Here is a 24,383-nt window from a genome sequence, read left to right on the forward strand (position 1 = left end):
TAGCATCTGCTAACCATGTGTATGTGATCAATAACATCTGCTAACCCTGTGATCAATAACATCTGCTAACCGTGTGACCAATAACATCTGCTAACCGTGTGTATGTGACCAATAACATCTGCTAACCATGTGTATGTGATCAATAACATCTGCTAACCGTGTGTATGTGATCAATAACATCTGCTAACCCTGTGATCAATAACATCTGCTAACCATGTGTATGTGACCAATAGCATCTGCTAACCATGTGTATGTGATCAATAAAAATGTGATTTGATTTGATGAGACGACGTTCACAATCAAGTCTAATCCAGTATCCATACCTGTTGTCTGTTCCGCTGTCAGACCTCTGGACCCCTTTAGGTTCTGATACACAGTTAGAACTGAACTCTGTCTGGTGCTGGCCTGGTTTAGAGGCAGCTGGTGCAGGTCCGTTGTCCTGCTTCATCCCTCCTCCTCCTCCTCCTCCTCCTCCTCCTCCTCCTCCTCTCTTATTAAACGACAGATCGGGTACCGAGTGCTGCTCTCTCCGACTTTGGTTCTGGAACCCTCCGGAACCAGAACTAGAACCTACTCTGATTCCCTGCTGGAAGGTTCTAGAACCAGAAGAATCCCCCTGGGTTCCGTCACTGGGTTCTCTGTTCCGCTGGCCGGGGGCGGGGTACGTAGCAGCAGGGCAGAACACTGATGTCTGTCCTCTGGCCTCCCTGGCTGTTTGTCTCTCATGCTGGGCCTCTCTCCACCTCTCTGACCCTCCTCCACCTCCAGGAGGGGCCTTCTCCTGTGTCTGGCCCCTTTCCTGGCCTCTGTCCTGGGCTCTCTCCTGGCCCTGCCGGCTTCCTGCTGGAGCCGGGGCTGGGGAAGGGGTGGATGTGGCGATGGAGGGGTCGTGTCCAGGTTTAGGGAAATCCTTGTCACTATCCCTCTGGAAACGAGGTGGTCTGTCGTTCCTGTCGTTCCTGAAGTCTGTTCTGTCGTTCCTCTCGTTTCTCTCCTTCCGTGATCTGTCATTCCTGGACCAGTCGTTCCTCCCGTCTGACCTGTCGTTACGGCTGTCGCTGCGTTGGGGGTACCTGTCCTGGGACTGGCTGTTAGGAGGGAACGACATCTTACCCTCGTGATGCCTCTGGGAGGACTGGCTCTTTGGCTCTGGAGGAGAAACCCAGAGAGAACACACACACACACACACACACACACACACACAGGTGTGAATGTTTAAACGTAAAAAATTGGATACACAAAAAGTAGTTTTTGTTTGCCGATAGATATACGATATACTGATAGATAGACCTAGTGCCCGGTTCTGTCTGGTGTCTGACCTGCCTATACTGATAGATAGACCTAGTGCACGGTTCTGTCTGGTGTCTGACCTGCCTATACTGATAGATAGACCTAGTGCACGGTTCTGTCTGGTGTCTGACCTGCCTATACTGATAGATAGACCTAGTGCACGGTTCTGTCTGGTGTCTGACCTGACTATACTGATAGATAGACCTAGTGCACGGTTCTGTCTGTCTGGTGGCTGAACTGTCTATACTGATAGATAGACCTGGTGCACGGTTCTGTCTGGTGTCTGACCTGCCTATACTGATAGATAGACCTAGTGCACGGTTCTGTCTGTCTGGTGACTGACCTGACTATACTGATAGATAGACCTAGTGCACGGTTCTGACTGTCTGTCTGGTGACTGACCTGTCTATACTGATAGATAGACCTAGTGCACGGTTCTGACTGTCTGTCTGGTGTCTGACCTGCCTATACTGATAGATAGACCTAGTGCTCGGTTCTGACTGTCTGTCTGGTGTCTGACCTGCCTATACTGATAGATAGACCTAGTGCACGGTTCTGTCTGTCTGGTGACTGACCTGACTATACTGATAGATAGACCTAGTGCCCGGTTCTGACTGTCTGTCTGGTGTCTGACCTGCCTATACTGATAGATAGACCTAGTGCTCGGTTCTGTCTGTCTGTCTGACCTGACTATACTGATAGATAGACCTAGTGCACGGTTCTGACTGTCTGGTGTCTGACCTGCCTATACTGATAGATAGACCTAGTGCCCGGTTCTGTCTGTCTGGCGGCTGACCTGTCTATACTGATAGACAGGCCTAGTGCACGGTTCTGTCTGTCTGTCTGGTGTCTGACCTGCCTATACTGATAGATAGACCTAGTGCATGGTTCTGACTGTCTGTATGGTGACTGACCTGACTATACTGATAGATAGACCTAGTGCACGGTTCTGACTGTCTGTCTGGTGACTGACCTGACTATACTGATAGATAGACCTAGTGCACGGTTCTGTCTGTCTGTCTGGTGGCTGACCTGACTATACTGATAGATAGACCTAGTGCACGGTTCTGTCTGTCTGGTGACTGACCTGCCTATACTGATAGACAGGCCTAGTGCACGGTTCTGACTGTCTGTCTCTGTGCCCCTCCCCTCTCTCTTCCCCACCTCTCTAGCTGTTCTGTCTGTCTCTGTGCCCCTGCCCTCTCTCTTCCCCACCTCTCTAGCTGTTCTGTCTGTCTCTGTGCCCCTCCCCTCTCTCTTCCCCACCTCTCTAGCTGTTCTGTCTGTCTCTGTGCCCCTCCCCTCTCTCTTCCCCACCTCTCTAGCTGTTCTGTCTGTCTCTGTGCCCCTCCCCTCTCTCTTCCCCACCTCTCTAGCTGTTCTGTCTGTCTCTGTGCCCCTCCCCTCTCTCTTCCCCACCTCTCTAGCTGTTCTGTCTGTCTCTGTGCCCCTGCCCTCTCTCTTCCCCACCTCTCTAGCTGTTCTGTCTGTCTCTGTGCCCCTCCCCTCTCTCTTCCCCACCTCTCTAGCTGTTCTGTCTGTCTCTGTGCCCCTGCCCTCTCTCTTCCCCACCTCTCTAGCTGTTCTGTCTGTCTCTGTGCCCCTGCCCTCTCTCTTCCCCACCTCTCTAGCTGTTCTGTCTGTCTCTGTGCCCCTCCCCTCTCTCTTCCCCACCTCTCTAGCTGTTCTGTCTGTCTCTGTGCCCCTCCCCTCTCTCTTCCCCACCTCTCTAGCTGTTCTGTCTGTCTCTGTGCCCCTGCCCTCTCTCTTCCCCACCTCTCTAGCTCGCTATGAAAAGATGTGAGTGTTTGTGTTCTCGGAAGTACGGCAACTAATCAGTCTCCGTTTTCAAAAATACTGAATGTCAGGAGGCGATTCCTAGAGGAAGAAGTATTTTCAGTCTACTAAATGTCTCCTTACTACATTTGAACACAGTGAATAAACAGAGTTTTCTATTGTGTTATTGACTGTACGTTTGTTTATGTAACTCTGTGTTGTTGTTTTTATGTTTGTTTACTCCATGTGTAACTCTGTGTTGTTGTTTTTATGTTTGTTTACTCCATGTGTAACTCTGTGTTGTTGTTTTTATGTTTGTTTACTCCATGTGTAACTCTGTGTTGTTGTTTTTATGTTTGTTTACTCCATGTGTAACTCTGTGTTGTTGTTTTTGTCGCACTGCTTTGCTTTATCTTGGCCAGGTTGCAGTTGTAAATGAGAACTTGTTCTCAACTGGCCTACCTGGTTAAATAAAGGTGTTCTCAACTGGCCTACTTGGTTAAATAAAGGTGTTCTCAACTGGCCTACCTGGTTAAATAAAGGTGTTCTCAACTAGGCCTACCTGGTTAAATAAAGGTGTTCTCAACTAGCCTACCTGGTTAAATAAAGGTGTTCTCAACTAGGCCTACCTGGTTAAATAAAGGTGTTCTCAACTAGCCTACCTGGTTAAATAAAGGTGTTCTCAACTAGCCTACCTGGTTAAATAAAGGTGTTCTCAACTAGCCTACCTGGTTAAATAAAGGTGTTCTCAACTAGTCTACCTGGTTAAATAAAGGTGTTCTCAACTAGCCTACCTGGTTAAATACAGGTGTTCTCAACTTGCCTACCTGGTGAAATAAAGGTGTTCTCAACTAGCCTACCTGGTTAAATAAAGGTGTTCTCAACTGGCCTACCTGGTTAAATAAAGGTGTTCTCAACTAGGCCTACCTGGTGAAATAAAGGTGTTCTCAACTAGCCTACCTGGTTAAATAAAGGTGTTCTCAACTAGCCTACCTGGTTAAATAAAGGTGTTCTCAACTAGCCTACCTGGTTAAATAAAGGTGTTCTCAACTAGCCTACCTGGTTAAATAAAGGTGTTCTCAACTAGCCTCCCTGGTTAAATAAAGCTGTTCTCAACTGTCCTACCTGGTTAAATAAAGGTGTTCTCAACTGGCCTACCTGGTTAAATAAAGCTGTTCTCAACTGTCCTACCTGGTTAAATAAAGGTGTTCTCAACTAGCCTACCTGGTTAAATAAAGGTGTTCTCAACTAGCCTACCTGGTTAAATAAAAGGTGAAATAAAATAAATGAAATTGGCAAGTCATGGTATTTAACCAGATGTAAAGATTGGTCTGTGAGCAGGCGGCAGGCGGCAGGCAAGCTGTACGATTGTTTATCCCACAGGCAGCTCAAGATGAATTTGATTGGACAGTTCTGGAAGCCTCGTGATGGACGTTAGTCCCACTTCAGAAGCGACCTTCCTTTACAGACAAGTAGAATACCCGTTCAGCGGGCGCTTCGACTCTCCAGAGAACGTTTGGTTTGGGCATTTTAAAAAGCTGTCGTTGTACACTTAACAGACAAACAAACATACCGAAGCAGAGGTGCTTTCAAGGGGATATGACTGAGGGAGATTTCACTGTCTGACTGAGGGAGATTTCACTGTCTGACTGAGGGAGATTTCACTGTCTGACTGAGGGAGATAGAACTTCACCGTCTGACTGAGGGAGATTTCACTGTCTGACTGAGGGAGATAGAACTTCACCGTCTGACTGAGGGAGATTTCACTGTCTGACTGAGGGAGATTTCACTGTCTGACTGAGGGAGATTTCACTGTCTGACTGAGGGAGATTTCACTGTCTGACTGAGGGAGATTTCACTGTCTGACTGAGGGAGATTTCACTGTCTGACTGAGGGAGATTTCACTGTCTGACTGAGGGAGATTTCACTGTCTGACTGAGGGAGATTTCACTGTCTGACTGAGGGAGATAGAACTTCACTGTCTGTCTGAGGGAGATAGAACTTCACTGTCTGACTGAGGGAGATTTCACTGTCTGACTGAGGGAGATTTCACTGTCTGATTGAGGGAGATTTCACTGTCTGACTGAGGGAGATTTCACTGTCTGACTGAGGGAGATTTCACTTTCTGACTGAGGGAGATTTCACTGTCTGACTGAGGGAGATTTCACTGTCTAACTGAGGGAGATTTCACTGTCTGACTGAGGGAGATTTCACTGTCTGACTGAGGGAGATTTCACTTTCTGACTGAGGGAGATTTCACTGTCTGACTGAGGGAGATAGAACTTCACTGTCTGACTGAGGGAGATTTCACTGTCTGACTGAGGGAGATTTCACTGTCTGACTGAGGGAGATTTCACTGTCTGACTGAGGGAGATAGAACTTCACTGTCTGACTGAGGGAGATTTCACTTTCTGACTGAGGGAGATTTCACTGTCTGACTGAGGGAGATTTCACTGTCTAACTGAGGGAGATTTCACTTTCTGACTGAGGGAGATTTCACTTTCTGGCTGAGGGAGATTTCACTTTCTGACTGAGGGAGATTTCACTGTCTGACTGAGGGAGATTTCACTGTCTGACTGAGGGAGATTTCACTGTCTGACTGAGGGAGATTTCACTGTCTGACTGAGGGAGATTTCACTGTCTGACTGAGGGAGATTTCACTGTCTGACTGAGGGAGATTTCACTGTCTGACTGAGGGAGATTTCACTGTCTGACTGAGGGAGATTTCACTGTCTGACTGAGGGAGATTTCACTTTCTGACTGAGGGAGATTTCACTGTCTGACTGAGGGAGATTTCACTTTCTGACTGAGGGAGATTTCACTGTCTGACTGAGGGAGATTTCACTGTCTGAGGGAGATTTCACTTTCTGACTGAGGGAGATTTCACTTCACTGTCTGACTGAGGGAGATTTCACTGTCTGACTGAGGGAGATAGAACTTCACTGTCTGTCTGAGGGAGATAGAACTTCACTGTCTGACTGAGGGAGATTTCACTGTCTGACTGAGGGAGATTTCACTGTCTGACTGAGGGAGATTTCACTGTCTGACTGAGGGAGATTTCACTGTCTGACTGAGGGAGATTTCACTGTCTGACTGAGGGAGATTTCACTGTCTGACTGAGGGAGATTTCCCTGTCTGACTGAGGGAGATAGAACTTCACTGTCTGTCTGAGCGAGATAGAACTTCACTGTCTGACTGAGGGAGATTTCACTGTCTGACTGAGGGAGATTTCACTTTCTGACTGAGGGAGATTTCACTGTCTGACTGAGGGAGATTTCACTGTCTAACTGAGGGAGATTTCACTGTCTGACTGAGGGAGATTTCACTGTCTGACTGAGGGAGATTTCACTTTCTGACTGAGGGAGATTTCACTGTCTGACTGAGGGAGATAGAACTTCACTGTCTGACTGAGGGAGATTTCACTGTCTGACTGAGGGAGATTTCACTGTCTGACTGAGGGAGATTTCACTGTCTGACTGAGGGAGATAGAACTTCACTGTCTGACTGAGGGAGATTTCACTTTCTGACTGAGGGAGATTTCACTGTCTGACTGAGGGAGATTTCACTGTCTAACTGAGGGAGATTTCACTTTCTGACTGAGGGAGATTTCACTTTCTGGCTGAGGGAGATTTCACTTTCTGACTGAGGGAGATTTCACTGTCTGACTGAGGGAGATTTCACTGTCTGACTGAGGGAGATTTCACTGTCTGACTGAGGGAGATTTCACTGTCTGACTGAGGGAGATTTCACTGTCTGACTGAGGGAGATTTCACTGTCTGACTGAGGGAGATTTCACTGTCTGACTGAGGGAGATTTCACTGTCTGACTGAGGGAGATTTCACTGTCTGACTGAGGGAGATTTCACTTTCTGACTGAGGGAGATTTCACTGTCTGACTGAGGGAGATTTCACTTTCTGACTGAGGGAGATTTCACTGTCTGACTGAGGGAGATTTCACTGTCTGAGGGAGATTTCACTTTCTGACTGAGGGAGATTTCACTTCACTGTCTGACTGAGGGAGATTTCACTGTCTGACTGAGGGAGATAGAACTTCACTGTCTGTCTGAGGGAGATAGAACTTCACTGTCTGACTGAGGGAGATTTCACTGTCTGACTGAGGGAGATTTCACTGTCTGACTGAGGGAGATTTCACTGTCTGACTGAGGGAGATTTCACTGTCTGACTGAGGGAGATTTCACTGTCTGACTGAGGGAGATTTCACTGTCTGACTGAGGGAGATTTCCCTGTCTGACTGAGGGAGATAGAACTTCACTGTCTGTCTGAGCGAGATAGAACTTCACTGTCTGACTGAGGGAGATTTCACTGTCTGACTGAGGGAGATTTCACTTTCTGACTGAGGGAGATTTCACTGTCTGACTGAGGGAGATTTCACTGTCTAACTGAGGGAGATTTCACTGTCTGACTGAGGGAGATTTCACTGTCTGACTGAGGGAGATTTCACTTTCTGACTGAGGGAGATTTCACTGTCTGACTGAGGGAGATAGAACTTCACTGTCTGACTGAGGGAGATTTCACTGTCTGACTGAGGGAGATTTCACTGTCTGACTGAGGGAGATTTCACTGTCTGACTGAGGGAGATAGAACTTCACTGTCTGACTGAGGGAGATTTCACTTTCTGACTGAGGGAGATTTCACTGTCTGACTGAGGGAGATTTCACTGTCTAACTGAGGGAGATTTCACTTTCTGACTGAGGGAGATTTCACTTTCTGGCTGAGGGAGATTTCACTTTCTGACTGAGGGAGATTTCACTGTCTGACTGAGGGAGATTTCACTGTCTGACTGAGGGAGATTTCACTGTCTGACTGAGGGAGATTTCACTGTCTGACTGAGGGAGATTTCACTGTCTGACTGAGGGAGATTTCACTGTCTGACTGAGGGAGATTTCACTGTCTGACTGAGGGAGATTTCACTGTCTGACTGAGGGAGATTTCACTGTCTGACTGAGGGAGATTTCACTTTCTGACTGAGGGAGATTTCACTGTCTGACTGAGGGAGATTTCACTTTCTGACTGAGGGAGATTTCACTGTCTGACTGAGGGAGATTTCACTGTCTGAGGGAGATTTCACTTTCTGACTGAGGGAGATTTCACTTCACTGTCTGACTGAGGGAGATTTCACTGTCTGACTGAGGGAGATAGAACTTCACTGTCTGTCTGAGGGAGATAGAACTTCACTGTCTGACTGAGGGAGATTTCACTGTCTGACTGAGGGAGATTTCACTGTCTGACTGAGGGAGATTTCACTGTCTGACTGAGGGAGATTTCACTGTCTGACTGAGGGAGATTTCACTGTCTGACTGAGGGAGATTTCACTGTCTGACTGAGGGAGATTTCCCTGTCTGACTGAGGGAGATAGAACTTCACTGTCTGTCTGAGCGAGATAGAACTTCACTGTCTGACTGAGGGAGATTTCACTGTCTGACTGAGGGAGATTTCACTGTCTGAGGGAGATTTCACTTTCTGACTGAGGGAGATTTCACTTCACTGTCTGACTGAGGGAGATTTCACTGTCTGTCTGAGGGAGATAGAACTTCACTGTCTGTCTGAGGGAGATAGAACTTCACTGTCTGACTGAGGGAGATTTCACTGTCTGACTGAGGGAGATTTCACTGTCTGAGGGAGATTTCACTTTCTGACTGAGGGAGATTTCACTTCACTGTCTGACTGAGGGAGATTTCACTGTCTGACTGAGGGAGATAGAACTTCACTGTCTGTCTGAGGGAGATAGAACTTCACTGTCTGACTGAGGGAGATTTCACTGTCTGACTGAGGGAGATTTCACTTTCTGACTGAGGGAGATTTCACTGTCTGACTGAGGGAGATTTCACTGTCTGACTGAGGGAGATTTCACTGTCTGACTGAGGGAGATTTCACTGTCTGACTGAGGGAGATTTCACTGTCTGACTGAGGGAGATTTCACTGTCTGACTGAGGGAGATTTCACTGTCTGACTGAGGGAGATAGAACTTCACCGTCTGTCCCTAGAGGTCCTTATTAGGACCATTATTCTGTATCGTGAATGAATTATTCTGCATCGTGAATTAATTATTCTGCATTGTGAACTAATAGGACCATTATTCTGCATTGTGAACTAATAGGACCATTATTCTGCATCGTGAATGAATTATTCTGCATCGTGAATTAATTATTCTGCATTGTGAACTAATAGGACCATTATTCTGCATAATTATTATTATGCATTAGCATTATTCTGCATTATAACTGCATTCCAGTTTCAACTGTTCTGCCTTATTATTATTCGACCATGCTGATCATTTATGAACATTTGAACATCTTGGCCATGTTCTGTTATAATCTCCACCCGGCACAGCCAGAAGAGGACTGGCCATCCCACATATGCTCTCTCTAATTCTCTCTTTCTTTCTCTCTCTCGGAGGACCTGAGCCCTAGGACCATGCCCCAGGAATACCTGACATGATGACTCCTTGCTGTCCCCAGTCCACCTGACTGTGCTGCTGCTCCAGTTTCAACTATTCTGCCTTATTATTATTCGACCATGCTGGTCATTTATGAACATTTGAACATCTTGACCATGTTTTGTTATAATCTCCACCCGGCACAGCCAGAAGAGGACTGGCCACCCCACATAGCCTGGTTCCTCTCTAGGTTTCTTCCTAGGTTTTGGCCTTTCTAGGGAGTTTTTCCTAGCCACCGTGCTTCTTCACCTGCATTGCTTGCTGTTTGGGGTTTTAGGCTGGGTTTCTGTACAGCACTTTGAGATATCAGCTGATGTACGAAGGGCTATATAAAATAAATTTGATTGATTTGATTGATTGATTGTGAACTAATAGGACCATTATTCTCCATCGTGAATTAATTATTCTGCATCGTGAACTAATAGGACCATTTCTCTGCAAATTGTAAATTGAGGTGGAATTTTCAGATTTTTTTTTGTATAGTTTTAACAGAAAATGATTTGTAAAAAAAAATGCAGATTAAACGTTAAGCAACATTGTCCATTGGTCACATCCCTAACGTGTCACAGACATGCTTAGTACGTTCTACATACGGTCTTTTAATTGGAGACCTGAGAAACAAATCAAAACAAACGTCATTATATACTATCTTTTTAAAACAAAGAAGGCAGAAACTAAAGTCTTTGCCAGAGTTCAGTAAAAATGATCCCAAACTCTGGTTTCCAACGTCTCAATACTTGAAATGAGCCCGAACATCAAACGGTAACTTCCCCTCATGAAAGGCAGGAAATGAAACCCATCCCTCTCTGTTGACTGTGTCCATTTCCCGCTCTGTGGTGAACCATATGTCAGTTTGTCGCCATGCCTACACACTGATGATGTCAGAGACTTAACTAACGGCAGCACTGTTTTATACAGATTAATACCCTCTGTAGAGAGACACAGACCATCTGGCCTGGCTCCTCACTGTGACCACCAGAGGAGAGGACAGGACGACGGCACCAGAGACTACAGCACCAGAGACTACAGCACCAGAGACTACAGCACCAGAGACTACAGCACCAGAGACAGGACTACAGCACCAGAGACTACAGCACCAGAGACTACAGCACCAGAGACAGGACTACAGCACCAGAGACTAGAGCACCAGAGACTACAGCAACAGAGACAGGACTACAGCACCAGAGACTACAGCACCAGAGACTACAGCACCAGAGACAGGACTACAGCACCAGAGACTAGAGCACCAGGGACTACAGCACCAGAGACTACAGCACATGGGACTACAGCACCAGAGACAGGACGATGGCACCAGAGACAACAGCACCAGAGACTACAGCACCAGAGACTACAGCACCAGAGACTACAGCACCAGAGACTACATCACCAGAGACAGGACTACGGCACCAGAGACTACAGCATCAGATGCAGTACTACAGCACCAGAGACTATAACACCAGAGACAGGACTACGGCACCAGAGACATGACTACGGCACCAGAGACTACAGTACCAGAGACAGGACTACAGCACCAGAGACTACAGCACCAGAGACTACAGCACCAGAGACAGGACTACAGCACCAGAGACTATAACACCAGAGACATTAACACCAGAGACAGGACTACAGCCCCAGAGTCAGGACTACGGCACCAGAGACAGGACTACAGCACCAGAGACAGGACTACAGCACCAGAGACTACAGCACCAGAGACTATAACACCAGAGATTATAACACCAGAGACAGGACTACGGCACCACAGACATGACTACGGCACCAGAGACTACAGTACCAGAGACAGGACTACAGCACCAGAGACTACAGCACCAGAGACTACAGCACCGGAGACAGGACTACAGCACCAGAGACAGGACTAAAGCACCAGAGACTACAGCACCAGAGACTACAGCACCAGAGACTATAACACCAGAGACATTAACACCAGAGACAGGACTACAGCCCCAGAGTCAGGACTACGGCACCAGAGACAGGACTACAGCACCAGAGACTACAGCACCAGAGACTACAGCACCAGAGACTACAGCACCAGAGACTATAACATCAGTGACTATAACACCATAGACTACAGCACCAGAGACTACAGCACCAGAGACTACAGCACCAGAGACAGGACTACAGCACCAGAGACTACAGCACCAGAGACTACAGCACCAGAGACTACAGCACCAGAGACTACAGAGACAGGACTACAGCACCAGAGACTATACCACCAGAGACTATAACACCAGAGACAGGACTACAGCACCAGAGACTATAACACCAGAGACATTAACACCAGAGACAGGACAACAGCACCAGAGACAGGACTACGGCACCAGAGACTATAACACCAGAGACTATAACACCAGAGACTATAACACCAGAGACAGGACTAGAGGACTAGAGACTATGAACCCTGGTCTCCAGAGGGGAACGGTACATGTTCATGGAGCCACTCCAACACAGATTTACACCATACATTATAACACCAGAGACTATAACACCAGAGACAGAACCAGAGACTATAACACCAGAGACTATAACACCAGAGACAGGACTAGAGGACTAGAGACTATGAACCCTGGTCCCCAGAGGGGAACGGTACATGTTCATGGAGCCACTCCAACACAGATTTACACCATACACTATAACACCAGAGACTATAACACCAGAGACTATAACACCAGAGACAGGACTACAGGACTAGAGACTATAACACCAGAGACTATAACACCAGAGACTATAACACCAGAGACAGGACTAGAGGACTAGAGACTATGAACCCTGGTCCCCAGAGGGGAACGGTACATGTTCATGGAGCCACTCCAACACAGATATACACCAGAGACTATAACACCAGAGACTATAACACCAGAGACAGGACTAGAGACTATAACACCAGAGACATTAACACCAGAGACAGGACTACAGCCCCAGAGTCAGGACTACGGCACCAGAGACAGGACTACAGCACCAGAGACAGGACTACAGCACCAGAGACTACAGCACCAGAGACTATAACACCAGAGACAGGACTACGGCACCAGAGACATGACTACGGCACCAGAGACTACAGTACCAGAGACAGGACTACAGCACCAGAGACTACAGCACCAGAGACTACAGCACCGGAGACAGGACTACAGCACCAGAGACAGGACTAAAGCACCAGAGACTACAGCACCAGAGACTACAGCACCAGAGACTATAACACCAGAGACATTAACACCAGAGACAGGACTACAGCCCCAGAGTCAGGACTACGGCACCAGAGACAGGACTACAGCACCAGAGACTACAGCACCAGAGACTACAGCACCAGAGACTACAGCACCAGAGACTATAACATCAGTGACTATAACACCATAGACTACAGCACCAGAGACTACAGCACCAGAGACTACAGCACCAGAGACAGGACTACAGCACCAGAGACTACAGCACCAGAGACTACAGCACCAGAGACTACAGCACCAGAGACTACAGAGACAGGACTACAGCACCAGAGACTATACCACCAGAGACTATAACACCAGAGACAGGACTACAGCACCAGAGACTATAACACCAGAGACATTAACACCAGAGACAGGACAACAGCACCAGAGACAGGACTACGGCACCAGAGACTATAACACCAGAGACTATAACACCAGAGACTATAACACCAGAGACAGGACTAGAGGACTAGAGACTATGAACCCTGGTCTCCAGAGGGGAACGGTACATGTTCATGGAGCCACTCCAACACAGATTTACACCATACATTATAACACCAGAGACTATAACACCAGAGACAGAACCAGAGACTATAACACCAGAGACTATAACACCAGAGACAGGACTAGAGGACTAGAGACTATGAACCCTGGTCCCCAGAGGGGAACGGTACATGTTCATGGAACCACTCCAACACAGATTTACACCATACACTATAACACCAGAGACTATAACACCAGAGACTATAACACCAGAGACAGGACTACAGGACTAGAGACTATAACACCAGAGACTATAACACCAGAGACTATAACACCAGAGACAGGACTAGAGGACTAGAGACTATGAACCCTGGTCCCCAGAGGGGAACGGTACATGTTCATGGAGCCACTCCAACACAGATATACACCAGAGACTATAACACCAGAGACTATAACACCAGAGACAGGACTAGAGACTATAACACCAGAGACTATAACACCAGAGACTATAACACCAGAGACAGGACTAGAGACTATAACACCAGAGACTATAACACCAGAGACAGGACTAGAGACTATAACACCAGAGACTATAACACCAGAGACTATAACACCAGAGACTATAACACCATACACTATAACACCAGAGACTATAACACCAGAGACAGGACTAGAGACTATAACACCATACACTATAACACCAGAGACTACAACACCAGAGACTACAACACCAGAGACTACAACACCAGAGACTACAACACCAGAGACAGAACCAGAGACTATAACACCAGAGACTATAACACCAGAGACAGGACTAGAGACTATGAACCCTGGTCTCCAGAGGGGAACGGTACATGTTCATGGAGCCACTCCAACACAGATTTACACCATACACTATAACACCAGAGACTATAACACCAGAGACTATAACACCAGAGACAATAACACCAGAGACAGGACTAGAGACTATGAACCCTGGTCTCCAGAGGGGAATGGTACATGTTCATGGAGCCACTCCAACACAGATTTACACCATACACCGTTTCTCACAAAAGTCTATGTCTTATAAAAAGAAAATGTACAATACTTGAAGGAATTTTGAATGACAGTTCATCTTTGATGCTGGAAAAAAAAAGAGTGTGAATCAGAAAGAAAAACAGGAACAAAAATAAACGTATTATCTACCTGGAAGAGAAAATTCCCCTTTTCAAAGTATGTCACAAATAGCTGTAACAAACTGCTATGTGCTTTGTGAAACAAAATGTCAGGTTGAAAGCAGGCATCACAGCGGGATAAAAGGTAGAGGAAGGGAACGATCTCTGCTGCGACCTCGCTCTCCCATCAAGGTGCAGGAACTCAGGAGCAAAGTGAAGTAGAGACACTTCTTTACTGTTAAAACCAACCAGTTTCAACTGTAGCAAAAAACCCTGATGAAGACTATTGGTAAAGGACAGGACTCCTAACTGTACCTTGTAGGGAGAAGACTATTGGTAGAGGACAGGACTGTACCTTGTAGGGAGAAGACTATTGGTAAAGGACAGGACTCCTAACTGTACCTTGTAGGGAGAAGACTATTGGTAAAGGAAGGACTGTACCTTGTAGGGAGAAGACTATTGGTAGAGGAAGGACTGTACCTTGTAGGGAGAAGACTATTGGTAGAGGAAGGACTGTACCTTGTAGGGAGAAGACTATTGGTAGAGGAAGGACTGTACCTTGTAGGGAGAAGACTATTGGTAAAGGACAGGACTGTACCTTGTAGGGAGAAGACTATTGGTAAAGGACAGGACTGTACCTTGTAGGGAGAAGACTATTGGTAAAGGAAGGACTCCTAACTGTACCTTGTAGGGAGAAGACTATTGGTAGAGGAAGGACTGTACCTTGTAGGGAGAAGACTATTGGTAAAGGACAGGACTCCTAACTGTACCTTGTAGGGAGAAGACTATTGGTAGAGGACAGGACTGTACCTTGTAGGGAGAAGACTATTGGTAGAGGACAGGACTGTACCTTGTAGGGAGAAGACTATTGGTAGAGGACAGGACTGAACCTTGTAGGGAGAAGACTATTGGTAGAGGAAGGACTCCTAACTGAACCTTGTAGGGAGAAGACTATTGGTAGAGGACAGGACTGTACCTTGTAGGGAGAAGACTATTGGTAAACACCAGGACTCCTAACTGTACCTTGTAGGGAGAAGACTATTGGTAAAGGACAGGACTGTACCTTGTAGGGAGAAGACTATTGGTAAAGGAAGGACTCCTAACTGAACCTTGTAGGGAGAAGACTATTGGTAGAGGACAGGACTGTACCTTGTAGGGAGAAGACTATTGGTAAACACCAGGACTCCTAACTGTACCTTGTAGGGAGAAGACTATTGGTAAAGGACAGGACTGTACCTTGTAGGGAGAAGACTATTGGTAAAGGACAGGACTCCTAACTGAACCTTGTAGGGAGAAGACTATTGGTAAAGGACAGGACTGTACCTTGTAGGGAGAAGACTATTGGTAAAGGAAGGACTCCTAACTGTACCTTGTAGGGAGAAGACTATTGGTAGAGGAAGGACTGTACCTTGTAGGGAGAAGACTATTGGTAAAGGACAGGACTCCTAACTGTACCTTGTAGGGAGAAGACTATTGGTAAAGGACAGGACTGTACCTTGTAGGGAGAAGACTATTGGTAAAGGACAGGACTCCTAACTGAACCTTGTAGGGAGAAGACTATTGGTAGAGGACAGGACTGTACCTTGTAGGGAGAAGACTATTGGTAGAGGACAGGACTGTCTGTACCTTGTAGGGAGAAGACTATTGGTAAACACCAGGACTCCTAACTGTACCTTGTAGGGAGAAGACTATTGGTAAACACCAGGACTCCTAACTGTACCTTGTAGGGAGAAGACTATTGGTAGAGGACAGGACTGAACCTTGTAGGGAGAAGACTATTGGTAGAGGACAGGACTCCTAACTGTACCTTGTAGGGAGAAGACTATTGGTAAACACCAGGACTCCTAACTGTACCTTGTAGGGAGAAGACTATTGGTAGAGGACAGGACTGTACCTTGTAGGGAGAAGACTATTGGTAGAGGACAGGACTGTACCTTGTAGGGAGAAGACTATTGGTAAAGGACAGGACTGTAACTTGTAGGGAGAAGAATATTGGTAAAGGACAGGACTCCTAACTGAACCTTGTAGGGAGAAGACTATTGGTAGAGGACAGGACTGAACCTTGTAGGGAGAAGACTATTAGTAAAGGACAGGACTGTACCTTGTAGGGAGAAGACTATTGGTAAAGGACAGGACTGTACCTTGTAGGGAGAAGACTATTGGTAAAGGACAGGACTGTACCTTGTAGGGAGAAGACTATTGGTAAAGGACAGGACTGTACCTTGTAGGGAGAAGACTATTGGCAAAGGACAGGACTGTACCTTGTAGGGAGAAGACTATTGGTAGAGGACAGGACTGTACCTTGTAGGGAGAAGACTATTGGTAAAGGACAGGACTGTACCTTGTAGGGAGAAGACTATTGGTAAAGGACAGGACTGTACCTTGTAGGGAGAAGACTATTGGCAAAGGACAGGACTGAACCTTGTAGGGAGAAGACTATTGGTAGAGGACAGGACTGAACCTTGTAGGGAGAAGACAGTTGGTAAAGGACAGGACTCCTAACTGTACCTTGTAGGGAGAAGACTATTGGTAAAGGACAGGACTGTACCTTGTAGGGAGAAGCTCCCCATCTTGGATTCCAGGAAGTCAAACAGAGTGCTGGGTCCTGACGGTCTTCCTCCTGCTCCCTCCTCCTCATCCTCACCCCCAAACCTACTGGACCGACCCCGACCCCGGCCACGACCCCTTCCCCTGTCTGCTGCATGGAGGAAACAGACGCAGCAGAAAAGTCACGTTATCAATGGGATTCTATAGTTATTACGAAGTCGTAGGTCATGTTGTAGGCTTAGCAGGGCTTACCTCTGGGTGGGGGGGTGGGAACAGGGCTTACCTCTGGGTGGGGGGGAGGAAGCAGGGCTTACCTCTGGGTGGGGGGGGAGGGAGCAGGGCTTACCTCTGGGTGGGGGGGTTGGGAGCAGGGCTTACCTCTGGGTGGGGGAGGGGGAGCAGGGCTTACCTCTGGGTGGGGGGGGTGGGAGCAGGGCTTACCTCTGGGTGGGGGGGGGGTGGGAGCAGGGCTTACCTTTGGGTGGGGGGGGTGGGAGCAGGGCTTACCTCTGGGTGGGGGGGGTGGGAGCAGGGCTTACCTCTGGGTGGGGGGGGTGGGAGCAGGGCTTACCTCTGGGTGGGGGGGGTGGGAGCAGGGCTTACCTCTGGGTGGGGGGGGTGGGAGCAGGGCTTACCTTTGGGTGGGGGGGGTGGGAGCAGGGCTTACCTCTGGGTGGGGGAGGGGGAGCAGGGCTTACCTCTGGGTGGGGGGAGCAGGGCTTACCTCAGGGTGGGGGGGGTGGGAGCAGGGCTTACCTCAGGGTGGGGGGGGGGGGGGGGGTGGGAGCAGGGCTTACTTCTGGGTGGGGGGGGTGGGAGCAGGGCTTACCTCTGGGTGGGGGAGTGGGAGCAGGGCTTACCTCTGGGTGGGGGGGGGGGGGGGGGGGGCAGGGCTTACCTCTGGGTGGGGGGGAGCAGGGCTTACCTCTGGGTGGGGGGGAGCAGGGCTTACCTCTGGGTGGGGGTCTGCTGGGTTCCTCGGGGGGTGGGGGGGGTTTGAAGGTCCCCGTCAGTAGACTGTTGAGAGCCACCTCCATGTTGTTGTTGTTGTCCATCAGGGCCTGACGAGCATCCTCCTTATCAAACCCCATCTCCATAATGTCCCTTAGGGCCCGCTCATCCACCTAGAGGGAGGGGGGATGGAGGGATGGGAGGGGGGATGGAGGGGGATGGAGGGATGGGAGGGGGGATGGAGGGATGCGAGGGGGGATGGAGGGATGGGAGGGAGGATGGAGGGATGGGAGGGAGGATGGAGGGATGGGATGAGGGGGGATGGAGGGATGGGATGAGGGAGGATGGAGAGATGGGATGAGGGGGGATGGAGAGATGGGAGGAGGGGGGATGGAGAGATGGGATGAGGGGGGATGGAGAGATGGGAGGAGGGGGGATGGAGAGATGGGATGAGGGGGGATGGAGAGATGGGAGGAGGGGGGATGGAGAGATGGGATGAGGGGGGATGGAGAGATGGGAGGGGGGATGGAGAGATGGGATGAGGGGGGATGGAGAGATGGGATGAGGGGGGATAGTAGCAGAGATAAATAATGCAGGGGTGAAGGGAGGAGGGAAAAAGGAGAGATAAAGAGGAGAAGTTCAAATGGGGGAGGAGAGTTCAAATGGGGGAGGAGAGTTCAAATGGGGGAGGAGAGTTCAAATGGGGGAGAGGAGTTCAAATGGGGGAGGAGAGTTCAAATGGGGGAGGAGAGTTCAAATGGGGGAGGAGAGTTCAAATGGGGGAGAGGAGTTCAAATGGGGGAGGGGAGTTCAAATGGGGGAGGGGAGTTCAAATGGGGGAGGGGAGTTCAAATGGGGTAGGGGAGTTCAAATGGGGGAGGAGAGTTCAAATGGGGGGGGTTAATGAAGACCCGGAGCACATCGTTACAACACTGTATATAGACATAAAAATGTCTTTATTATTTTGGAACATAGGAGAGGTGACGCACTTCTCTCAATTCAATTTAAGGGCTTTATTGGCCTGGGAAACATATGTTAATGTTGCCAAAGCAAGTGAAATAGATAAACAGAAGTGAAATAAACAACAAACATGAACAGTAAAACATTACACATACAGAAGTTCCCAAAGAATAAAGACATTACAAATGTCATGTATAAATACAGTGTTGTAACGATGTACTCTGGTCTTCATTACCCCCCCCCCATTTGAACTTCCCGCTCTCTCTCAGGTCTTCATTAACCCCCCCCCCCCCCCCATTTGATCTTCCCTCTCTGGTCTTCATTAACCCCCCCCCCCCCCCTATTTGAACTTCCCTCTCTCTGGTCTTCATTAACCCCCCCCCCACCCCCCTTTGAACTTCCCTCTCCCTCTCTGGTTTTCATTGACCCCCCCCCCCCCCCCCCCCCCCCCCATTTGAACTTCCCTCTCTGGTCTTCATTAACCCCCCCATTTGAACTTCCCTCTCTGGTCTTCATTAACCCCCCCATTTGAACCTCCCTCTCTCTCTCAAGTCTTCATTCACCCCATAAAACTACATCCACAGTTCATCACCACTTCTACTGTAGTCTGCTCCAGATTAACATCCTTTCTATTCTACTGAGACTCCTCAGATTATCTCCTTAATCTGTTACCCTCCCCCCTCCACCTCTCTCCCTCCCCCCTCCTCTCCCCACTCTCCCCCCTCCTCTCCCCACTCTCCCCCCTCCTCCTCTCCCCACCCCTCCCGTCAAGACGCACTGAGGAGGAAACATAGCACATGTCCCAAATGGCATTATATTCCCTACTTGCAAAACTAGTGCACTACAGAGGGAATAGGGTCTAAAGTAGTGCACTACAGAGGGAATAGGGTTTAAAGTAGTGCACTATAGAGGGAATAGGGTCTAAAGTAGTGCACTACAGAGGGAATAGGGTCTAAAGTAGTGCACTATAGAGGGAATAGGGTCTAAAGTAGTGCACTATATAGGAAATAGGGTCTAAAGTAGTGCACTATATAGGGAATATGGTTTAAAGTAGTGCACTATATAGGGAATAGGGTCTAAAGTAGTGCACTATAGAGGGAATATGGTCTAAAGTAGTGCACTATAGAGGGAATAGGGTCTAAAGTAGTGCACTATAGAGGGAATAGGGTCTAAAGTAGTGCACTATAGAGGGAATATGGTGCCCTTTGGGAGACAGCCTAATGGGGGCAGGGAGGGGTCTTACTCCAAGCCAGGAGTCTACATTACACAACTGAATGAAAGACTCGTTGTTGTTGAGGCCCAGTCCCACACCGTCTGAAACCAATGAGGGTCCCCGAGATTATTTCACAATCAGACCACAAAAGGACCCTAAACCATCATCTGACTCTGACACCAAAACGCTCAATAAACCAGGAATCTAGATTAAACAAATGAATTAAGCTGACTTGTTGTTGTTGTTGTTGTTGTTGTTGTGAAGCCCTAGACAGGTCCAGCCCAAAACCAGAGAGCCCAGGCATATTTTACCAGAATTATTCTCCTGACCACAAAGACCTCAAACATCTTCAATTAAAACTGAAAGGAGCCAGGGTTTGGGGGGGGGGGGGGCTTTTAGACAGAGGGAAAGAGACCCACCCGCCTACACAGAGCTAAGGGAAACACCTGGGTCAAAAGGTCAAAGCCCTCACCAGCTCGCGGTAATTTCCTAGTTCCCGGTAGTTTGGTTGTTCCCGGTAACTCCCGAGCTCTCTGTAGTTTCCCTCTGGACGGCTGGACTCCTCCGTCCTCTCCTCTCGTCTCTGCCGGTACGAGTCCCTGTCTCCTCGGTCTCCTCCTCCTCGTCGGTCCCGACCGCCTGTATTAACGAGGTTCCCGCCAGCATTGCCTCCGCCGCCAAACGTCCGAGTTCCCTTCAGAAGAGGTTAAAAGACACTCAGAGCTGGATTCCTCCGTGGGCAGACAGACAAAGTCTCTTCCTGGACTAAACAACTGTTTTACAATGGAGAATCTAGACTTGGTCTGTGTCTGGGAAACTGGCCCTTCGTATACAACAAGCCAGTAGAAACAGTACCAACTCCCACAGTGGGACACGGACAGAGTTTAACAGACATGGGTGGTCCAGTTACTATAGCTACGACAACAGGGATAAAACCCCCCACACACACACACACACACACACACACACAGACACACACACCTCTTTGTTCTTGGCCACCTCAGCGATGGCTGCTAGCCTCTGCTTCTCAAACTCTTCGTTCTCGTCAGCCGTCTTCACCACACTGGTGCTGACCAGAGTCTTCCTGGTGTCCAGCTCTCTGGAGTCCACTTCCTCATTCCTTACACACTTCTGAGGAGCACAGAGAGACGACAATTTCATCAGTCTGATTGGTTAGTCAACGGAGAGAGAATCAGTCTGATTGGTTAGTCAACGGAGAGAGAATCAGTCTGATTGGTTAGTCAACGGAGAGAGAATCAGTCTGATTGGTTAGTCAACGGAGAGAGAATCAGTCTGATTGGTTAGTCAACGGAGAGAGAATCAGTCTGATTGGTTAGTCAACGGAGAGAGAATCAGTCTGATTGGTTGGTCAACAAACAGAGAATCAGTCTGATTGGTTAGTCAACGGAGAGAGAATCAGTCTGATTGGTTAGTCAACAGAGAGAATCAGTCTGATTGGTTAGTCAACGGAGAGAGAATCAGTCTGATTGGTTAGTCAACGGAGAGAGAATCAGTCTGATTGGTTAGTCAACAGAGAGAATCAGTCTGATTGGTTAGTAAACAAACAGAAAATCAGTCTGATTGGTTAGTCAACGGAGAGAGAATCAGTCTGATTGGTTAGTCAACAAACAGAGAATCAGTCTGATTGGTTGGTCAACAAACAGAGAATCAGTCTGATTGGTTAGTCAACGGAGAGAGAATCAGTCTGATTGGTTAGTCAACAGAGAGAATCAGTCTGATTGGTTAGTAAACAAACAGAAAATCAGTCTGATTGGTTAGTCAACGGAGAGAGAATCAGCCTAATTGGTTAGTCAACGGAGAGGGAATCAGTCTGATTGGCTGTGCGTGGAACTCGTTAAATATTGGCAGGTCATACCTGTCCGAAGGGCACGAAGGGAGGGGCTCCACCTTCTCTTCCGATGTTACTCCTGCTGTGTTTGGCCAAGCTCTGGAGGTCAAAGGGGAGAAGAATTTAGAACGCCCTTTAGTATATATTTAGACATTCCTTTACTTAGATGTGTGTGTATTGGGTATGTGTTGTGTAGATGTGTGTACGCCCTTTAGTACGCCCTTTAAAACGCCCTTTAGTACGCCCTTTACAACGCCCTTTAGTACGCCCTTTACAACGCCCTTTAGTACGCCCTTTACAACGCCCTTTACAACGCCCTTTAGTACGCCCTTTAGTACGCCCTTTAGTACGTACGCCCTTTACAACGCCCTTTACAACGCCCTTTAGTACGCCCTTTAGTACACCCTTTAGTACGTACGCCCTTTACAACGCCCTTTAGTACAACCTTTAGTACACCCTTTACAACGCCCTTTAGTACGCCCTTTAGTACACCCTTTACAACTCCCTTTAGTACACCCTTTAGTACACCCTTTACAACACCCTTTAGTACGCCCTTTAGTACACCCTTTACAACGCCCTTTAGTACGCCCTTTAGTACACCCTTTAGTACACCCTTCACAACGCCCTTTAGTACGCCCTTTAGTACACCCTTTACAACGCCCTTTAGTACGCCCTTTAGTACACCCTTTACAACGCCCTTTAGTACGCCCTTTAGTACACCCTTTAGTACACCCTTCACTACGCCCTTTAGTACACCCTTTACAACGCCCTTTAGTACACCCTTTACAACGCCCTTTAGTACGCCCTTTACAACGCCCTTTAGTACGCCCTTTAGTACACCCTTTACAACGCCCTTTAGTACGCCCTTTAGTACACCCTTTAGTACACCCTTCACTACGCCCTTTAGTACGCCCTTTAGTACGCCCTTTAGTACACCCTTTACAACGCCCTTTAGTACGCCCTTTAGTACACCCTTTAGTACACCCTTCACTACGCCCTTTAGTACGCCCTTTAGTACACCCTTCACTACGCCCTTTAGTACACCCTTTAGTACGCCCTTTAGTACACCCTTTACAACGCCCTTTAGTACGCCCTTTAGTACGCCCTTAACAACGCCCTTTAGTACGCCCTTTAGAACGCCCTTTACAACGCCCTTTAGTACGCCCTTTACAACGCCCTTTAGTACACCCTTTACAACGCCCTTTAGTACGCCCTTTAGTACGCCCTTTAGTACACCCTTTACAACGCCCTTTAGTACGCCCTTTAGTACACCCTTTACAACGCCCTTTAGTACGCCCTTTAGTACACCCTTTACAACGCCCTTTAGTACGCCCTTTACAACGCCCTTTAGTACAACCTTTAGTACGCCCTTTAGTACGCCCTTTAGTACGCCCTTTAGTACACCCTTTACAACGCCCTTTAGTACAACCTTTAGTACACCCTTTACAACGCCCTTTAGTACACCCTTTAGTACACCCTTTACAACACCCTTTAGTACAACCTTTAGTACACCCTTTACAACGCCCTTTAGTACGCCCTTTATTACACCCTTTACAACGCCCTTTAGTACGCCCTTTAGTACACCCTTTAGTACACCCTTTAGTACGCCCTTTAGTACGCCCTTTAGTACACCCTTTAGTACGCCCTTTAGTACGCCCTTTAGTACACCCTTTACAACGCCCTTCAGGACAACCTTTTTCATGGTCCTTTGAACCAGACAGGACGAACAACTGTCCAGTAACAGCGTAATAAACACTACCATTTGAGGTTCAGGCTCTCTATTCCCTGTATAGTATAAAGAGTCTAGTGCACTACTTTTGAAGTGCACGCCCTATGTAGGGAATAAGGTACTGTTTGGAACACACTCACAGAGACAGTCCGCTGTAAAACGAAGGGTATAAAACACCTCCTCTTCCTCACCCTTTGCAGTTCCCATTTCTCCATCATGTGGTCGACCTCCCCTCCGAGGACGGAAATCTTGGAGTCGTCCAGAAGCAGAATGCCATTCTTCACCTGGACCGTACCAAGGACCTTCACCTTGGTTCCTGGAGGGGTGTTCAGGCTAAAAAATAAAAAATAAATACAGGGGGGGGGGGGTGAATTAGGGAGGCCAGAGGACAGCTCCATAGAGAACCCATTTTGTATTAAACGGAGAGCTCTCAGTAGATCAAATCAATTAAGCGGTTAAAGGAAGCTTAAACCAATATGCCAAAACAAACAAACAAACAAACAAGGAGATTGACTATAATAGGTTTACATGGAACATGTTTACAGTTACATTTAATACAGATTGGCTACAGTAATGGAATGGAAGCACAGGTCATATGTTAACCTCATATTGGATAGGACAAAAACAAAAACAGGAGATTGATAAACAATAGATTTATATCTCTGTAACAACGGCACAAACAACAGACAGAACAAACAGTGTATTGGTATGAAAGCAGATTTTTTTTTGGGGGGGGGGGCAGCTTTAATTAGAAAAG

General features: G+C 47.8%; 1 protein-coding gene across 3 annotated transcripts in view; it reads right to left on the minus strand.

Moving 5' to 3' along the window:
- The window catches only part of LOC139372986 (tudor domain-containing protein 3-like), a 54,840-nt gene that overhangs the window by 12,823 nt on the left and 17,634 nt on the right, over positions 1 to 24,383 (minus strand). For 2 of the 3 annotated variants that reach the window (XM_071112895.1, XM_071112896.1), the window contains exons 5-11: positions 23,818 to 23,959; positions 21,925 to 21,996; positions 21,030 to 21,179; positions 20,521 to 20,742; positions 17,877 to 18,048; positions 16,926 to 17,075; positions 324 to 1,149 (exon numbers count right to left, since the gene is read on the minus strand). In XM_071112895.1, coding sequence (XP_070968996.1) covers positions 324 to 1,149; positions 16,926 to 17,075; positions 17,877 to 18,048; positions 20,521 to 20,742; positions 21,030 to 21,179; positions 21,925 to 21,996; positions 23,818 to 23,959 — 1,734 coding nt within the window. The remainder of the gene's footprint in view (positions 1 to 323; positions 1,150 to 16,925; positions 17,076 to 17,876; positions 18,049 to 20,520; positions 20,743 to 21,029; positions 21,180 to 21,924; positions 21,997 to 23,817; positions 23,960 to 24,383) is intronic. The other variant, XM_071112897.1, reaches the window with a different exon arrangement.

Source organism: Oncorhynchus clarkii, chromosome 18 (assembly GCF_045791955.1).
Source record: "Oncorhynchus clarkii lewisi isolate Uvic-CL-2024 chromosome 18, UVic_Ocla_1.0, whole genome shotgun sequence".
In the NCBI taxonomy this organism is placed as follows: Eukaryota; Metazoa; Chordata; class Actinopteri; order Salmoniformes; family Salmonidae; genus Oncorhynchus; species Oncorhynchus clarkii.